The sequence below is a fragment of the Lagenorhynchus albirostris genome, chromosome 8 (genome assembly GCF_949774975.1).
Source record: "Lagenorhynchus albirostris chromosome 8, mLagAlb1.1, whole genome shotgun sequence".
Lineage (NCBI taxonomy): Eukaryota > Metazoa > Chordata > Mammalia > Artiodactyla > Delphinidae > Lagenorhynchus > Lagenorhynchus albirostris.
The window spans coordinates 23265100-23282381 of NC_083102.1; the positions used below are offsets into that span (position 1 = coordinate 23265100).

Here is a 17282-nt window from a genome sequence, read left to right on the forward strand (position 1 = left end):
TCTAAACACACGGTGTATTACGGAAATCACAAGAAATCTGGCATGGTGGAAGCATGAGGTTCAAGGGCAGCAGTGGCCAGTGGAGAGGCTGGAGAGAGAGGCCTGGCCATTGTGTATCAAAGGGATACAAAAAGCAAGGGATACCCTTGCTTTTATCGAGAGTGAAGTGATGGATTTATGTTTCAGAAAGATGGCTTTTTAGAAGTATAGATGGGAAATGGATTGGGAGTAAATCGAATTCCTAAGAGTATGAACTTCAGAGTTAGACGGACTGGGTTCAGGTCCCGGTTCTGCTACTCGCTCCCTATATGACCTTAAGCAAGTTCTTGAACCTTTCTGTGGCTCGGGTTCATCATCTGTAAAATGTGATCATAGATTATCTACATCCTAATGAGTGTGTCGCTTAAGTGTTCTTTGTAAAGTCTTAGCATAGTGTTTGCATATAGTAAGTTTCTAATGAAATTAGCTATTATTGTTACAATGATGACAGATCTGGGAGACCAGTTGGGGTTACCACAATAATCTAGGTGAGAGCTGATGGAGGCTTAAACCAAGGCAATAGAAATGAGGATGGAGATCTCCTAAATGTTTGTAAACATATCATATTAGGGATACTTTTGAGAGTGGAATGCGTACACATTAATAATGATACTAGAACAACAGGCATAAATTGGGAAGGGTGGTCACCCTTCACATTAGTCTTTTCTAAGTTCTGCTTCTAGATGTCCCTCACCAGCACCAGCAATGCTCAGCTTGTTTGATTGTAACATGCTGAAAGGAAATTTGTTGTTTTAATTTTTATTGGAGGCAGGAAGAAATCAACAAACACTAGGCATCCTCTCAGCTCAGAGTCTTTTCTGACCCAGTCTAGCTAGGATTTACCACTCAGCCCAACTGAGCGTGCACGAGGGGCAGGCAGTCGTGTTCTTTCTCCTTCCATCACTGTATTACCCACGTGTGAACTACAGGGAAGCAGGTCCTCCAGCCTTGATTTGCAGACCAGGTGGCTCAAACATCATGTCAACCTAAATGGCTTTCCTGTGTCTCCAAAACAGGGCTCAGTATCTCTCCCATATGCTCCCTACAGGCAAGTATCATGTCCATCTGTCTTGTTCTCTCTAATATACCCAGCAACTGGTGGAGTGTCTGGCACCTAGCAGGAGCTGGATAAATGCCTACTGAATGCTGTGGTAGTATTCCTCAAGTCAGTATTCCCCATTTGTCCAGAGGTTGGTCAAGGGTCCTGTTCTATCCCTGATATACACAGACACTGTGTCTTCCACTTGGGTTTCATTAGGTCCTGGGTAGGAAGAGTCAATCAATTAGGACTTCCAGTGATGGGGGGGTCACCATCTTCCTTGACAGAAGCCCCATCTTCATTAGCAACCAAAGTTTGTATGGCCAGGATGACCTTTCATAGCTTTACCTTAACACAGGGAATGGGGCAGGAAGACTCACATTCTTGTTTGAGGTAAGTGGGGCAACACAAAAACATCTCCTAGTTGATCGCCATCATTCTCAGGATTCTTTCACTTTGGGCTTGTAGCAGCCCCGTCTCTGTTTCCCCCTATCCCTTTGTAATAGGAAGTTGGATTGCTCCCCAGGTCCTTTCCTCCGGACTGGCTTTCTTGGCTTTGCTTGGCTGTTTGGGAGTTTCAACTGAGCTAACAGAATGTTTTTTCCATTTATTTCCCAAGGAGCGAGCTATTGCTCCTAATTAGTCCTTCTCCAGCCCCTCCCCACCTCCACCCCCGATAGCACAACCTATAACAATTAGGGACTCACTTGGAGGTTTATTGGTGGAAGTACCGAAGCACCTTGTTATAAACACCATCTTACCTTTCCCATGGTCATCTGGGCCACAATAGGAAAAGAGCATTATAGAAGGTTGTAGCAAGTGGACTGAATGAAGCCTGGGAAGATGACCCTGTCTTGGCTAGGTGTTGGGTCCCAGGAAGTCCTCTCCTAGGGAACTGGCTACAGGAGCCTGCAGGAAGTGCTCCACTGGATTCTCTTGCTCCCGGAGACTGTGGTTCAAGGTGGCTCTCATGGGTATATTCGAATTGACAGGGGATGCCACTGGAGAGGGTGTCTTGTCAGAGCAGTTGAAATTGTCTATTTCAGTGGTGGTATCGGTGTTTCTGGAGTAGCCAAGGATATCGGGGTTATTGAAAGCAATAGAAGAAAAAGAAAGCATTGTTAAGAATCTAATTTTGGAACTTTTAAAATTATGTCTTTTCCAGCATGAGTGCCTTGAACCGAGATCTAAATATGGAAATGATGGGCAGTGACAACACGTATTTATGGCATGAGGTACCTACAAGCAACTTGAGCAGAGAAAGCCAAGCGCGAGGGAGGCTGGAGCGAAGGCATCTCTGCTGAAGTGGAACAGATACCCCTCCAAATCTTAAGCCTTGCTTTTATGTGTTGAGAATGTAACACGTTATGAGTCAAAGGCAAGACCTGAACCCACTGGGACCTGCCTGATGCCCACTATAGCCTGCCAGCTATCAGCATAAGTGCAAAGAAAACCTCAGACAGTTCTCCAAAACAATAACAACTGAAAAAATAATCACAACCACTTGTGTGTCTAGAAAAACACACACTGGGCTAAAATTTTTTTAAATTTTGATTTTAAGTGAAATACATGCTTATTTTAAATGAAAAAAAAAACCTATAAAAAAGCACCCAAAAGAAAATAAAAATCACTCACACTTACTATTCAGAAATAAGTACAGTGAGGTTTTGTTTTGTCCACTGAAATTAATTTTAGGGTTATTTAGCCAGAGACTGGCAATATGGCCTAATATCTAAAAATGTCTTTGCCACAAAACACCTAGAATCGCTGGATAAAATATAATCTACACAATTTTAAATGCATTGTTAAACTCACAAAAAATAAAGTAAAAATCCCAGGGACCAAAATTAAAGGTCAGTGAAGTATGAGCTAAAGTGGGGCTGCCTGAGGGACTGGCCAGTCTTGGTGACCCAGGCCTTGGGTTTTTATGGCCACGTGACACAGGAGATAAAGTCCTGGGCCCGAGCTAGGTAGGGTATTAACTGAGGTATTTACATAAGTCCAGGACTTTCAAAGCCACCTTCTCGGCACCAGAAAGAAATCCATCCAGTGCCACAAGCTCATCTATATCAACTTGGATTCTGGGTCAAAACAGAAGTCTCTGCTGGAAATTCTTATCTTTGGGACTGTCCCAATACTGGTTTGAGGTCTGAAACGATATATGGTACAAGAACTTCCAAGCTGAGAAACTAATATAAAAACTTTTGGGGCTTCCCTGGTGGCGCAGTGGTTGAGAGTCCGCCTGACGATGCAGGGGGCACGGGTTCGAGCGCTGGTCTGGGAAGATCCCACATGCCGCGGAGCAACTAAGCCCGTGCGCCACAACTACTGAGCCTGCGCTCTAGAGCCCACGAGCCACAACTACCGAGCCCATGTGCCACAACTACTGAAGGCCGCATGCCTAGAGCCCCTGCTCGGCAACAAGAGAAGCCACTGCAATGAGAAGCCCGCGCACTGCAGCGAAGAGTAACCCCTGCTCTCCACAACTAGAGAAACCCGTGCACAGCAACGAAGACCCAATACAGGCAAAAATAAATAAATAAATAAAACTTACGTTAAAAAAATTTTTTTTTTTCTCCTGAGCCAGTAATATCTCTGATATGGAATCAAACTTACAGTGGCTCTTTGGGGTTAACCCTTGCCCCTCCAATTTAGGCCAACATGAGTCCCACAGAAAAAGGCCTGTTTGAGAAAAGCTCAGATAAAATATTACAGCTACAGACAGCTCCAGGGCCCACAGGGTGTCAGTATCTGTGTGAGAGGAAGCAGAGAGAAGCAACAGGGCATCTGATGCGCCTGTAGACAGGAGAGCTCCTATATCTCCCGCAGCGTCTCAGTGGAAAGTGCAGCCAGCCAATTTGAGAAGAAGGAAACTGGAAGTAAGTGCAAGGGGTCCATGGTACAGTCTGAAGAGGCTGGTGAAGTATGTGCCTTAAGAACTCTCAAAACCACCAGAACACTCTCCCTTGCAGGACGCGTCCTCAAACAAGGAAAAACCACTGGAAATGGAATCCAAATTGAGTAGGACAGGAACAATAAAAGCAAAGAAAAGAGAAAGGTCAGGGAAAGATAGGAGAGAGGAACACAGCCCTGGAATCGTAAAAAATACAAGGCCATAAGCACTTCACAAAAATGACACAAGAGGGAGCTCGGGAGCCCAAACCAGAAAGCTGCCTTGACCAGCCCCTCACCCGCAAAGGTTCAGGAAAAACGTTCACATCAGAGATCATAATCCAAGGCAACACAAAATTATATAAGGAAGAAAGGGTGGGACTTCCCCAGCGGTCCAGTGGTTAAGACTCTGCCTGCCAATGCAGCAGGGTGCGGGTTCGATCCCTGGTTGGGAACTAAGATCCTGCATGCCGCCCAAGGCGGCCAAAAATTAAAAAAAAAAAAAAAGAAAAGAGGCTATGAAGCATCATAAATCCTTACAGACAATGAATGCACACTAAAAAGATGTGCCTGCAAAACAAATGAAAAGTGCAACCTAGCATTTCAAAATGAGCTAAAAGAAGTTAAGACAAGGACAGAACATATGAAAGAACAACTAAGTCAGAATTTAAAAGATTTATAGGAATTCCCTGGTGGGCCAGTGTTCAGGACTCTGTGCTCTCACTGTTGAGAGCCGGCTTCAATCCCTGGTTGGGGAACTAAGATCCCACAAGCTGCGTGGTGCAGCCTAAAAAATAAAAATACAAAATATAAATAAAAGATTTACAAATGTGGTGATAAAACTGAGGAAAGAATTAGACATTTCTAAAGAAATAAAAATTACTTCCTAAATGAAGCCTAAAGCCAGAAAGAACCCAGAAACAAACGAAGCAGATAATGCCTTAAGAGAAACAGAAGGGAAGAAGCAGGAGAGTTTCAAGAATAAAAAAGAGAAAGTGGCAGGTAATTAGATACGCAAAGATGATCCAACATACAGATAGTAAGAGTACCCAAAGAGGAAAATTTTACATTAGAATTCAAGAATACTATCTTGAAGTTGAAAAAAAAAAAAGACTGGAAAGTACATATAAAGGCGCACCATGACCTGGGAGAACTGACCCAGCATGACCACAGCTGGGACCCTGCCCCAGAGCAAGGCTATGAAAGCATTGAGAGAGAGGAGGTGTGGAGAGTCCTTTGTACAGAGCTCCTCCTTCGTTCCCCCCCCAGCTGAACCACAGAGGCTCCCTGGGAACACCCAGAGACCTTGAGCAATGGCCCCTGGGGTCTGGGAGACCCAGTAGGTGGCGGGGCACAACTCCCACCCAGGAAACAATGGAGGGTGGCAGAACCGGGAGAGCAGGTTTCTTTGATGACAGAGTGAAGAGGAGTTGCTTCTGTGTCTAGGAGGCACAGTCCTCCCTCCAGTAGCTGGTCAAAGTCTGAGAGGACATTTCCTGAGGACAAGATGTCAACTGTACCGGAGAGAAAGAGCCCGCCTCGAGCCACTGTAGACACTACCTGCAAGGACTCCCTTAAAGGTGAGGGGACTCTGACAGCTAGTGCCTGAGTGCATGGACGCCTGCAGAGCCAGGGCCTGAGCGGGGGGGGGGGGGGGGGCCTTGCATTGGGGGGAGGACTTCAAGAAACCCAAGAAAGCTCCTAAGAGAAAAAGCCAGCTTTAAAATCAGGAAACAGAAGGAGAGGAGCGAAGGTCCAGTCCCCACATGAAGGACCATCTTAATATGAGGCCAAGCTGACTGAAGGGGGGTGATGTGATCACTTTAGAGTTTTGATAATTTTCAGGCACTGGAGGTTTTAATTTCAGAACTGATGCTGCTTTTGCAGTTTAAAGGGACCAAAGAACTCTTTTATATTCTAAGAGGGAGCCCATATATGCTATGGGACCTGCTCAGAGACCAGCTTTTATCCAGGGGCAAGAAGACAACTTCTCCCGCTGAAAAAATTATAAAGGAAAGGAAAAAATTTTGCATTTTGATGATACCCTACAAGTTGTACTTCTTCAATGTATTGACTGAACAATCTTGCTTTGGTTTTCTATCTCTTGTTACAGAAAGAATCTAACGCAATGACTTAGTAGATTAGTAAAACTTTGGAGCCAGCAGTGGTCTCCCACGTGGGTTAACGTCTATTCTGTCCATTTTACAGAATAGACAAGTGAGGCAAGGAGGCCTTGGGATTGTCTTACCCAAGGGACCCTTGCGAGTTGGGACTGGAGATAGTCAATATATAACTCCATGAGCCTGCTTTATTAATTTATTCATCCCTCACTCCTTTTACTGAACACATTCCATACGAAAACACTAGGGTTTACCTAGGGACTATTAAGATCAATCAGCCACTGATCCTGTTCCCAAGGACAGGCTTATAATAAAATTAAGGGGACACATCACATGCAAAGGTCTAAAGTGAAGAGAAGGAACTGAGATGGGTGGGCAGAGGGTATCACTGACCGCCGCCCCGCCCCCGCCCCCTGCCCCCCACCCTTCCCCGCACCATGGCTCTGTGCTGCGGGAAGGGATGCCAGCGCTGCCTGGACGGAGGACCCACCTGTCTGCTGTGAGCTGGGACCTTCCTGAGAGATTCGAGAAAGTCACTGGTCTGCTCGGCTGCCAAGAGCTTTCATGGAGCTTTCACTGGACTGGCAGGATGACAGGAGGCCGCTTCCAGACTGCATGGAGAAATGTGCAGTCAGATGGCCAGGTCTGCTCCCTGACAGCCCTTGGCTTCCTCGGGCCATAACCTTGAAGGAACTCACTTGTGTCTGCCAGCCTAGTCCTGGGAACCTGCTCCTTCAACATCAAGCCCTCGAATCATGAGACCAAAAATGGGGCCCTAGCAGGATCGCCTCCTCTCCCTGATGGCTATCTGCCCAGAGCACAGGCTCTGAACCTTGTGAACCAGAGCAGCAGAGCTGACTTTCAAAGTCAGTGATAGAGTGCCTAAAGTATGCCACTTACATGAGACGAGGAAAGTGTTTCCATCCTGAAATCTGAAGGTTTAAGGTTATCCAATCTATCAAACTTTTCCTTCCTGACCTTCTACCCTAAGCAGGTACTGGGAAAGCCTTCCATGGGTCAAAAGAAAAGAAAAGAAATCCTTAAATAAACTAAAAGGGAAAAGCAAATCCTTAGGGGAAATATTTGCAAAAACTTAAAATTAAAGGCTTAAAAATCCTGATATATAAAAAGCTCTGGTTTACAAATCAATTTAGAAAAATGCAAAGCTGACAAGAGAAAAATGGCCAAAGAACACAAGAGCCGATGCAAAAAAAAAAGGTCAGTGTTCAGATTCACTGAAAAATCAGGGAATCCACTTCTTTTCAGCCTATCATACTAGGAAATTAAAATTTATACTTCTCAATTGTGATAAGGATACAGTGACACAGTCACTCCTATTATTGGAGAGAGTATAATTTGGTAGGAACTTTCTGGAAATAATCTGGCAGTATGTATCGAGAGCCTTAAAAATGTCTGTACCCTTTGAATTCTGCTTCTAAAAATCAATTCTGAGAAAACAATCAGAAATGTGGACGATACATAAATGCTTGTTGTAGCATCAGTTACAATAATGAAAAGTCAGAAACAACTCTGAATGTTAAACAACTCTGAATGAAACAACTCTGAATGAATGATATTAGGGGAATGGTGAAGTAAATTTTAACCCATTCATACAACTGAATAGCATGAAATTACCAAAATGATGTATATAAAGGGCTTCTAAAAGAAATGGGAAAATGCTTATAATCTAAATTGGAAAAAAAGCAACATTCAGAAATGTATATATATTTAATGTCCTCAAATATATAAATTAAAAATTAAGATGAAAGAATAGAAGGAAATATGCCAAAATGTTACAAGTGATTGCTTGGGGCTGGAGAGAAGTAGGGGTGATTTTTCTGTAATTTTCTGATTTTCTTCAGTGAGCATTATTCCTTTATAACACTGAAAAAAAAAAAAACCCAGCAAAAAACAGCAAACAATTTTTAAGTGAATGAAGTACTTTATAGCTCTTTTTTTGGAAAACAAAATTAATTTACTTTTTATGTCTGTAGACCTCAATTTGGTGTGTGTGTATCATTGACCCTTGAAAAAGAAGTCTGCTCATCCCCACACAACACTACACTGTAATACCCATCAATTCTCGGGAGGTGATATGTTTCCGATTCCCAGCTGACCCTACGGATCTCTTGGCGGGATCTTGGTGAAACTTACTGTTTCGGTGGAGCTGCAGGGCAACTTGGGCACCAGGCAGTGAGAGAATTGGATTCTCGGGTCTTTTGTGGTGATAGACAGACCTCTCCGCAGAATTTCCACCAAGCGGATCCAGAATTGAAACACAGCCTCTGGGTGTTTTTCGTGGAGCCTCAGGTAGAAGATCTTTTCAGTCACTGTCCTAACCCTCAGGATGCGTTGGAGCCGGTCGCAGATTCGTAGCTCCACGTACTTCAGTGGGAGAATCCTGGACACAATCAGGAAATTCCCATGGCAGAGGCATCAGTGATTTTAATCAACCAAGCTGGTGCCTTCCTAGAGCTTGGGTCAACCTCACTAGGTGCTGATCTCCGCTTGGGGGACACCCAAGGGAGAAAGCTCATGATCTGAGAGTGGGAATGATCACTAAGACCGACTCTTCTCTGATTTCCAGGGCCTTAGTTATTAAAGAATCTGCCCACATCAATAACAATGGCTGAGAGTCGATGTATAATATCTCGTTTAGTCCTCACAACAACCCTTTGATGAAGGAAAGATAAGTAGTAGTAATTCCATTTTACAGAATTTGAAACTGTGGCTCAGAGAAGCTAAGTGATTTACCCAAGTTTAGATCTTCTTAAGTAGGAAATGGAACTAAGGTTTTCTGGCTCTATTTTCAGGTCTCCTCCTCCCTAGATCCTGATTAACTGTGCTGAAAGATTAAGAAAATGGACAGAGGTCTCCTATACATCCAGTATTTTTTTTTCAATCTCAACACCTCATAATCCTATTTGACTATCATATCACTCACCTTTCTTTTTGAAAACCTCTAAGTCAATATTGACAAAAAAAAAATAAGCAAAAGGAAGCTAAGATTCTCAAAAACTAGGCCGAGACAGGGATTGGCGCTCTACCACAGCACCAAACACAGTGCTTGGTACACATAGATACTAAGTAAATACTTGTCAAATGAATGAATGAAGTCTATATAGTTCATCAGCTAAAGAACACTGTTCTTTCTTCTCAGCTAAAGTCCAGCAAAAACTAACACAACATTGTAAAGCAATTTTACTCCAATTAAAAAAAGAAAATTATGTTGCTAAAACAAACAAACAAACACAAAGGCCACAAAATAAAAAAATAAATAAGTAAAGTCCAGCTGCAAAACAACGCAGTCATTCATCCTGCCCCTTCCGGCCCCTCCCTCAAGCCCTTCTTTACCTGCTGAGGGTGATGACTGGGGCACTATCAGGTGTGCTACAGGTGGAAAACTGACCCTGGGGCCAGGTGACACTGGCCATCAGGAGGACGTTGGGGAGTGGCAAGGAGGGCACCGAGGAGGTCACCCCGAGGATCACAGTGGTAGACCCGTCACAGACATCCATCCAGTTCCCGGCTTTAGTGACCTAGAAATCAGCCCCAGGCACATGGGTCAGAGAGAAGCAGAAGACAGGGGTGGAAGGTTACAGATGCTAGAAAACGGCTCTTCAACTTGGCGACAGGCTTAGAGCACCTGTGCTTCTTGCAGGTGTGTGGCACACTGGACTGGGTCATGACCTGAATCTATCCTTCCTGTGGGTCTCCCCAGAGAGACTTAAGTTCATGGGCGACAGGAACGCTGTGCTGCCCTTCTTAGAGTCCTTTGCATTACTAATTTTAAAAGGATGCACTAGTAAGAAGCCAGCACAGGTTCCTTCCTTCCTTCCTTCCTTTTTCTTTCTCTTTTGTTTTTTCTTTCTTTCTTCCTTCCTTCCTTCCTTCCTTTCTCTCTCTCTTTCTTCATTCATTCATTTATTGGCTGTGTTGTGTCCCTGTTGCTGCATGTGGGCTTTGTCTAGTTGCGGCGAGGCAAGTGGGGCCTACTCTTCATTGTGGTGTGCGGGCTTCTCACTGCGGTGGCTTCTCTTGTTGCGGAGCACGGGCTCTAGGCGTGCGGGCTCCAGGAGTTGTGGCACAAGGGCTCAGTAGTTGTGGCTCACGGGCTCTAGGCGCACGGGCTTCAGTAGTTGTGGCGTATGGGCTCCAGAGCACAGGCTCGGCAGTTGTGGAGCATGGACCCAGTTGCTCCGCGGCATGGAGGATCTCTCCGGAGCAGGGATCGGACCCGTGTTCCCTGCACTGGCAGGCAGACTCCTATCCACTGCGCCACCAGGGAAGCTCCAGCACAGGTTTCTAATGGTCTGGAAGGGACATTGTGAGAAGAAAGTTCCAGAAGGGGAGGAGAGTGAGGAAAGAGCTGTTGAACGGAGAAGACCCAGGCAGCCCAACTTGAGGGAGGTTTGGGGAGCTTCTCCCAAGATGAGGGAGTGCCGGGCTTGTTGCTGGGTCTTGAGTGTAATAAGGACCTGTTCTCTTGCAGCACTCGGGGCTGTGGCAGGACAGGGAGATGGATGCCTGGCACTGGGGCACAGTGTCTCAGCTAAGACACCCCTACCTCACTCTCCAGGGCGGGCGGAGAAGCACCAGGTCTGTAGCCTCTAAGGAACCACAGGGACCAGGGTAAGAAACATCTGAGGAGTGACCCCTGCGTTCCCAAGACCAGAGGGCCTTCTCCCAATATCCTAGGCCATTCAAAGCCCGTGGTGGAACTGGGGACCAGGCGAAAGCCCCAGGAATGACTGAAATGTTAGTTCCCACAAGCCTGAGTAGGTGGTGCCCCAAGAAAAGTGAATTTTGATTTTTGAAAAAAAAAAAAAGGAACATTTCTTGGAGCCCATGTTGTGGAATGAAATTCATATGCGCTACAAAACACAGAGAGCCACACACACTGAGAGTAATAAGTAAATGTTTGCAGGTGAGGTTTCTTGGCGGTGACGTTAGTGACGGTGATGCTGAGGGGAGGGAAGGGAGGGAACAGCATAAGTTCAAGGCCGCTTTTAGCTCTGCCGAGGGCCAGCTTCACAGGCAGTCTTTCCCCCTCCCTGGCACAGTCTGAGTCTCTTGCTGCCTGAGTCACCTAGCGTCCATCCAGAGAATCTAAACAGTTTTAATACTAGGCCAAAGAGAACATATTAGGAGAATAAACCTGCCGCCATAATCTCACACCCAAGGACATGACTAGAATTTGATATCTTGAGTCTGGATTTCCCACGATACTGCTAACTCTCCTCTGAGTGTGTGTTAGGCATGAGCACGCCCCCCCCCCCCATGCCCCCCATGCTGCCAGCTGATCGCCCAGCTCTGCAGCTCCCTGGGGCGGTGCAGGGACCAGAGGGCACCTGGAGCCATGAACCCTTGGGGGACCTCGTCAGAGAGTAGCTCGCTGCTCTGTGAATTCAACTCCACCGCATGGATTCCTGACTGCAGACCCTCCCGTGCATTCCAGCCTCCTGCCTTCACCCAGGAACTTGAAGTCCCTCTCGCCTGGAAGGTCCTCCCCCTGCTCTTCTACCGAAGTCTCAGCAAGACCTGAAAGAACGGCTTACGACCCCGCCTTCTGGGAAACCTTCCACAACTGCCCAGGTTGAAGGAGTGCTCTGCGCATGCTCTGGGGTTCGGCTAGTCCAAACCCTCTGACGCCGAGCTTTCTTAACAGCTACCATTTTATGCTATGTCCTTTAAACCTACCAATTCACAAGCTTCTTGTCCAGGGACACTATCTGATCTCTCTTTGCATCTCCTGCCTCTCACACAGCTTGCTGACTGGTTATGCCATACCTGCAACGGAGCACAGGTGGTCACCAGCCAGACCACTGGAGGGAAGCGGGTAGCACCTTGGTGAGATGTCACACGGATTGAAATGACCGCCCTGCACTCCTGGTGTCTCCATGCTTCCCAGGCCACAAACACTCACTTCCATAGGTCATATTACTACTCTTCTGGGGGATGGTGGAATCTGGGCAAGGCTAATTTATCCAGGGACCTTGGTCTCATGCAAGCGTATTTGTATAATAATATCCCAGAAAGAAGGTTGGGTTTCAGAGCACGGATTCCTACAGCTGCTTTCATCCCCTCTAATCAGCCAGCGTGGACTAGCGGCCCCGGGAGGGTGCCTATGAACCTGCCTGGAGAGTGGGTTCTGCTGTCTCCTTCTGCAGGTGTAACTCTATTTCCCGAAAGCATTTGACCTGCAGGGAGTCCCGTGATGCTGTGGGCACAAACTGAGGTGAACTTGGGACCCAGACCCTCTCGTTTCTCTGGCTTTCCTGGCTTCTTCCTCCTCCCCAGGGCTTTCAAAGGCCTTGGCATCTTTGGACCAATCCCCGGGAACAGGTTTGGAAAGGGAAGGAGAGCTGGCCCTGAGCTGCACAAGGGTACCTGGATAAAGTTGCTTTCAAACACCACCGAGTCAGAGAACAAGTTGAATTCTGGAGAATGAATCAGTTGACAGAGGAGGCCGTCTTCCACCCCAAGTTCCACTCCAGGGCCTGGTTCCATGACCTCAGGTGGGAGGCTCCTAATTTTACTCATTGGTTCTTGGGAAGGATGGGCTGGGGAACATCCCTGGGGCTCCACTCAGACCCAGCCCAGCTCCACGGTGTTGGTGTGACCACCACTCCCCCACCTCCACATCTCCACCTCCCCTCCTGACTTACTGGCTGTCCCCCAGGCTGGCAAGGGCCTGTCGGCTCACAATGGCAGGAATGACATCAGGGAATGTGACGGGTAACAACAGGAAAGGGGAAAAAAAAGAAGAGGCAAGGAAGGACTGGGGAGTGAGCAGGGTGTTTTTCTCCCCTTTCCTACTCACTACAAACTAGCAATAATGTAGCCTGCTCCATTTTGTTTTTGTTTTTTTTTGCGGTACACGGGCCTCTCACTGTTGTGGCCTCTCCCGTTGCAAAGCACAGGCTCCGGACGCGCAGGCTCAGCGGCCATGGCTCACGGGCCTAGCTGCTCCACGGCATGTGGGGTCTTCCCAGACCAGGGCACGAACCCATATCCCCTGCATAAGCAGGTGGACTCTCAACCACTGCGCCACCAGGGAAGTCCAGCCTGCTCCAATTTTCAGTCAATCTCCCCACACACAAGGAAAACAATTCTCCCAAGATTATGGCCAGACTGCGAGCTGCACAGCAGCAAGGGAGGCTATCGGGAAACCCACAGCCTTCAATCCTCCCCACTCAGGGCGAAGCCTCTCACAAAAATTTTCTCTGTAAATGTGACCTGTTCGCCTGATGTCAGGCCCTCACTGGGCCAGGAGAGCTCAGGATGGGGCCCGCAGTTCAGCCCAATCTTCCCTCCCCCATCTCATGGGATAATTTTCTTTTTTGTTTTTTTTTTCTTTTTTTTTAACACCAGGCTATTAACAAACCAAAGAGGTTTATTTATTTGGAAACTGTGAGCAAATGAGGAAGTGTGATACAGTGTATGCTGGAGCATCACAAAAAAGACCATGAGAACCAACTGTTAAATCTTCAGGAATTTTAATGAGCCAGTTGTTAAACACAGCCATTGTTAAAAATTTAATAATGTAGGGCTTCCCTGGTGGCGCAGTGGTTGAGAGTCCGCCTGCCGATGCAGGGGACGCGGGTTTGTGCCCCGGTCCGGGAAGATCCCGCATGCCGCGGAGCGGCTGGGCCCGTGAGCCATGGCCGCTGAGCCTGCGCGTCCGGAGCCTGTGCTCCGCAACGGGAGAGGCCACAGCAGTGTACCGCAAAAAAAAAAAAAAAAGAAAAAAGTTAATAATATAAACTTACAATTAAATAAGTTATATAAAAAACAAGGTAATAAATGCCCAAACTCATCACTTCTTAATTATTTTACTATATTTCATGTCTCTCTATTCCCTTGAGGTTATCTGCATCTATCACATCTACACGGTAGAAATGATACATAATGTTGTGCTACCACTGCCTCTCTCTTCTCAGTGTGTACAGAAAATTCATGGTGGTCACTGTCTTGAGACCAGCCATGCTGGGAGTTACTTACACCATGGAAATCAGCCAAAGCTACAAATATGGCCTTGATTTATTGTTGTTTTGATTGTCTAAGGTGATAGAGAAAATGCCAATGATGCCGATTAAAAGTGTGTCTGTAGCTGTTATATTGTGGGCACCCCCCCAAAAAAAAAAGACATCTGAGGAAATGATCTTCCAGTATTTGAAAGGTATTATCTAAATTAGTAAAGAAGTTGCTTGTCTTTAACATTAACAGATCAATTCCAACATGCAACTGTATTTCACATTCCCCTTATTCATTAATGTAAGTGGAAAAATCAGCCAACATTCATGTCAGAACTACACTGGCTTGTCAGTTACATAGGTTGTCTAGGAATACAAAGTTTGACAAAAATCCATGAAAGCTTTCTATGAAAATCAATTGACTATCTGAAAATTACAATAAAGAGTATTGTATATTCTATTGTTAGTTGTAAATTGTGTGCTATGTATAAAGTAAATTTTATTAAGTAAAATTTTATAAAGTAAAATTTACTAAGAAAAAATACATGTATACTGGACTTCCCTGGTGGTGCAGTGGTTGAGAATCCACCTGCCAATGCAGGGGACACGGGTTCAAGCCCTGGTCCGGGAGGATCCCACACGCTGCGGAGCAACTAAGCCCGTGTGCCACAACTACTGAGCCCATGTGCCACAACTACTGAAGCCCGCGTGCCTAGAGCCCATGCTCCGCAACAAGAGAACCCACCGCAATGAGAAGCCCATGCACTGCAATGAAGAGTAGCCCCTGCTCGCCATAACTAGAGAAAGCCTGCACCCAGCAACAAGAACCCAGTGCAGCCAAAAAATAAACAAAGACATTTATTAATAAACAAAACAAAACATGTATACTTAGACGTATTATACATATATTTTTTCCCTCGGAAAGCTGGTTGTTAAACATTTACTATCACACCATTGTGGTGGCACCAACTCCTCCCCTCCCACTGCAGTCTCCTGTCCCTAGTATCAGGACAAGAAACTTTCACTTAAAGACTTCTTCAGGTAGCATGAAGTCGAGGAGGGATGAGCCATCAGTTATCCCTCTCAGACTTCAGCTGTACAGCTACAGGCTCTCTCACTTTGGCGCTTATTCAAGGAAAAAGCCAAGGGGTTAAGTTAGTTCTCTTGTCTTTTAGACTCTTAAGACACACACTGCTGTAGTCCACACATGACCGGGGTTAAATCTCCTGGTGTTTCTCTTATCATCAGGAGGGAAACCTGCTTCTCATTGTTTTCCCAAAGCTGTTGCATCAGAAGCAGGAGCTTATATCTCATTAGCTCATTTCTTCTTAAGACTTGCTCATTAGAAGAGAAAACTTTTCCTTTTTATTGATGCAAAGTCTATAATATCAGGCATCTAAACATTCCAACACACTTAAGGTTATTACTTTTGCTTTCTTAATTACAGTGCTCTCTGTGCTTGACATTTTTTCTCCTTTCCTTGTAACAAAAAATAGGAAATTTCTCTTACAATGTTTGTAGCATAAACCAAAAATTTAAATGACACAGAGAACATCAGTATGACCACATGTGCTAGAGTACCTCACTTACTTGTGTAGAAAGTTCTAGTGTGAAATAAGTAGAAGAATATTCACTGCAACATTGTTTGCAGTAACAAAAATCCATCAACAGGGCACCAGTTAAATTATGATACAAACCCTAACCTTAACCCTAACCATAACCCATATGATGTAATTTTTTTTAAATTTATTTTTGGCTGTGTTGGGTCTTCATTACTGCATGCGGGCTTTCTCTAGTTGTGGCTCGCGGGCTCTAGAGCGCAGGCTCAGTAGTTGTGGCGCTCCAGCTCAGTTGCTCTGCAGCATGTGGGATCTTCCCGGAACTGGGATAGAACCCGTGTCCCCTGCATTGGCAGGCAGATTCCTAACTACTGCGCCACCAGGGAAGTCCTGATGTAACGTTTTGCAGCCAATGAAAGAATAAGGTAGCTTTATACATACTGATATGGAATGATTACCAAGACCTATTAAGTTAAAACAAGATGCAGAACAGTATATCTAGTATGCTATCACTTGGGGAAAAAGAATTTTAAAAGAATATATATCCATATATTCTTTGAACATGCTTGAACATGCCCAGAAATTTCTGGGAGGATAAAAATGTGGTTGCCTTGGGAGGGGTAGGGCATTGGTAACTGTGGTGAAAAAAAGGACTTATTTTTCACAGTACACATATTTTTGTTGGTTTGAATTATTTACTATGAGCCTGTATTTCCTCTTTAAATAAATAAATTTTAAAATAAAAAGCGTTAAAGAAATATCCTGTGTATGGCTCTACAAATATTTACTGAGAAGCTACTATGTACAAGGTATGCCACATACTGGAAGAATCACTACAACACTAAATGTAGTCTGATCAGAGTTGTGGACATGGTCAGTGCTGTCTTAACTACATATTTGAAGAAATAAGGGTGGGAACCTTTCCAAATATAATAAAAAATGTAGACCTATATCTATACAAAGAATAAGAACATTATAAATTGTAAATATGTAAGTAAAATTTTAAAATATATATTGCATATAATTTTTAAAGTTCTTTAAATAACAATTGTTTAAAAATTACAACAATGTAATATGTAATATCAAATTTGGAACACATGTAGAAGTAACATACATGACAAGAATGGCACAGAGGATGAGAAGGAAGAAATAAAAGTGTACCGTTGCATGGCTCTGACATTATACATGAAGTAGTATAATACTACTTGAAGGTAGACTATAATAAGTTAAAGATGTCTATTGTAAACCCTAGAATACAGGAACCATTAAAAAAAATTAAACAGAGACGTATAGCTGACAAATCAATAGTGGAGGTAAAACAGAACACTGAAGAATTCTGTTAATCCAAAAGAAGAAAGAAAAGAAGAAAAAATGAAACAAAGAACAGAAGAAACTTAGAAAAAAGAATAATAAGATGATAGATTTAAACTCAACTTTATTGATAATTATAATAAATGTAGATAGCCTAAATACTCCAATTAAAAATCATATATTGGGACTTCCCTGGTGGTGCAATGGATAAGACTCTGTGCTCCCAATGCAGAGGGCCTGGGTTCAATCCCTGGTCAGGGAACTAGATCCCACATGCACACGGCAACGAAGAGTTCGCATGCCACAACTAAGGAGCCCGCCTGCCACAACTAAGACCTGGTGCAAC

General features: G+C 44.9%; 1 protein-coding gene across 1 annotated transcript; it reads right to left on the bottom strand.

The window, feature by feature from the left end:
• Window positions 1-1936: 1936 nt before the first annotated feature.
• Window positions 1937-12633, bottom strand: GARIN1A (golgi associated RAB2 interactor 1A). Its single transcript, XM_060157569.1, is given in 7 exon segments — window positions 1937-2141; window positions 6581-6622; window positions 6624-6649; window positions 6651-6701; window positions 8245-8491; window positions 9445-9629; window positions 12481-12633. Coding segments are annotated over 7 exon segments (909 nt in total).
• Between the last annotated feature and the right edge of the window lie 4649 nt (window positions 12634-17282).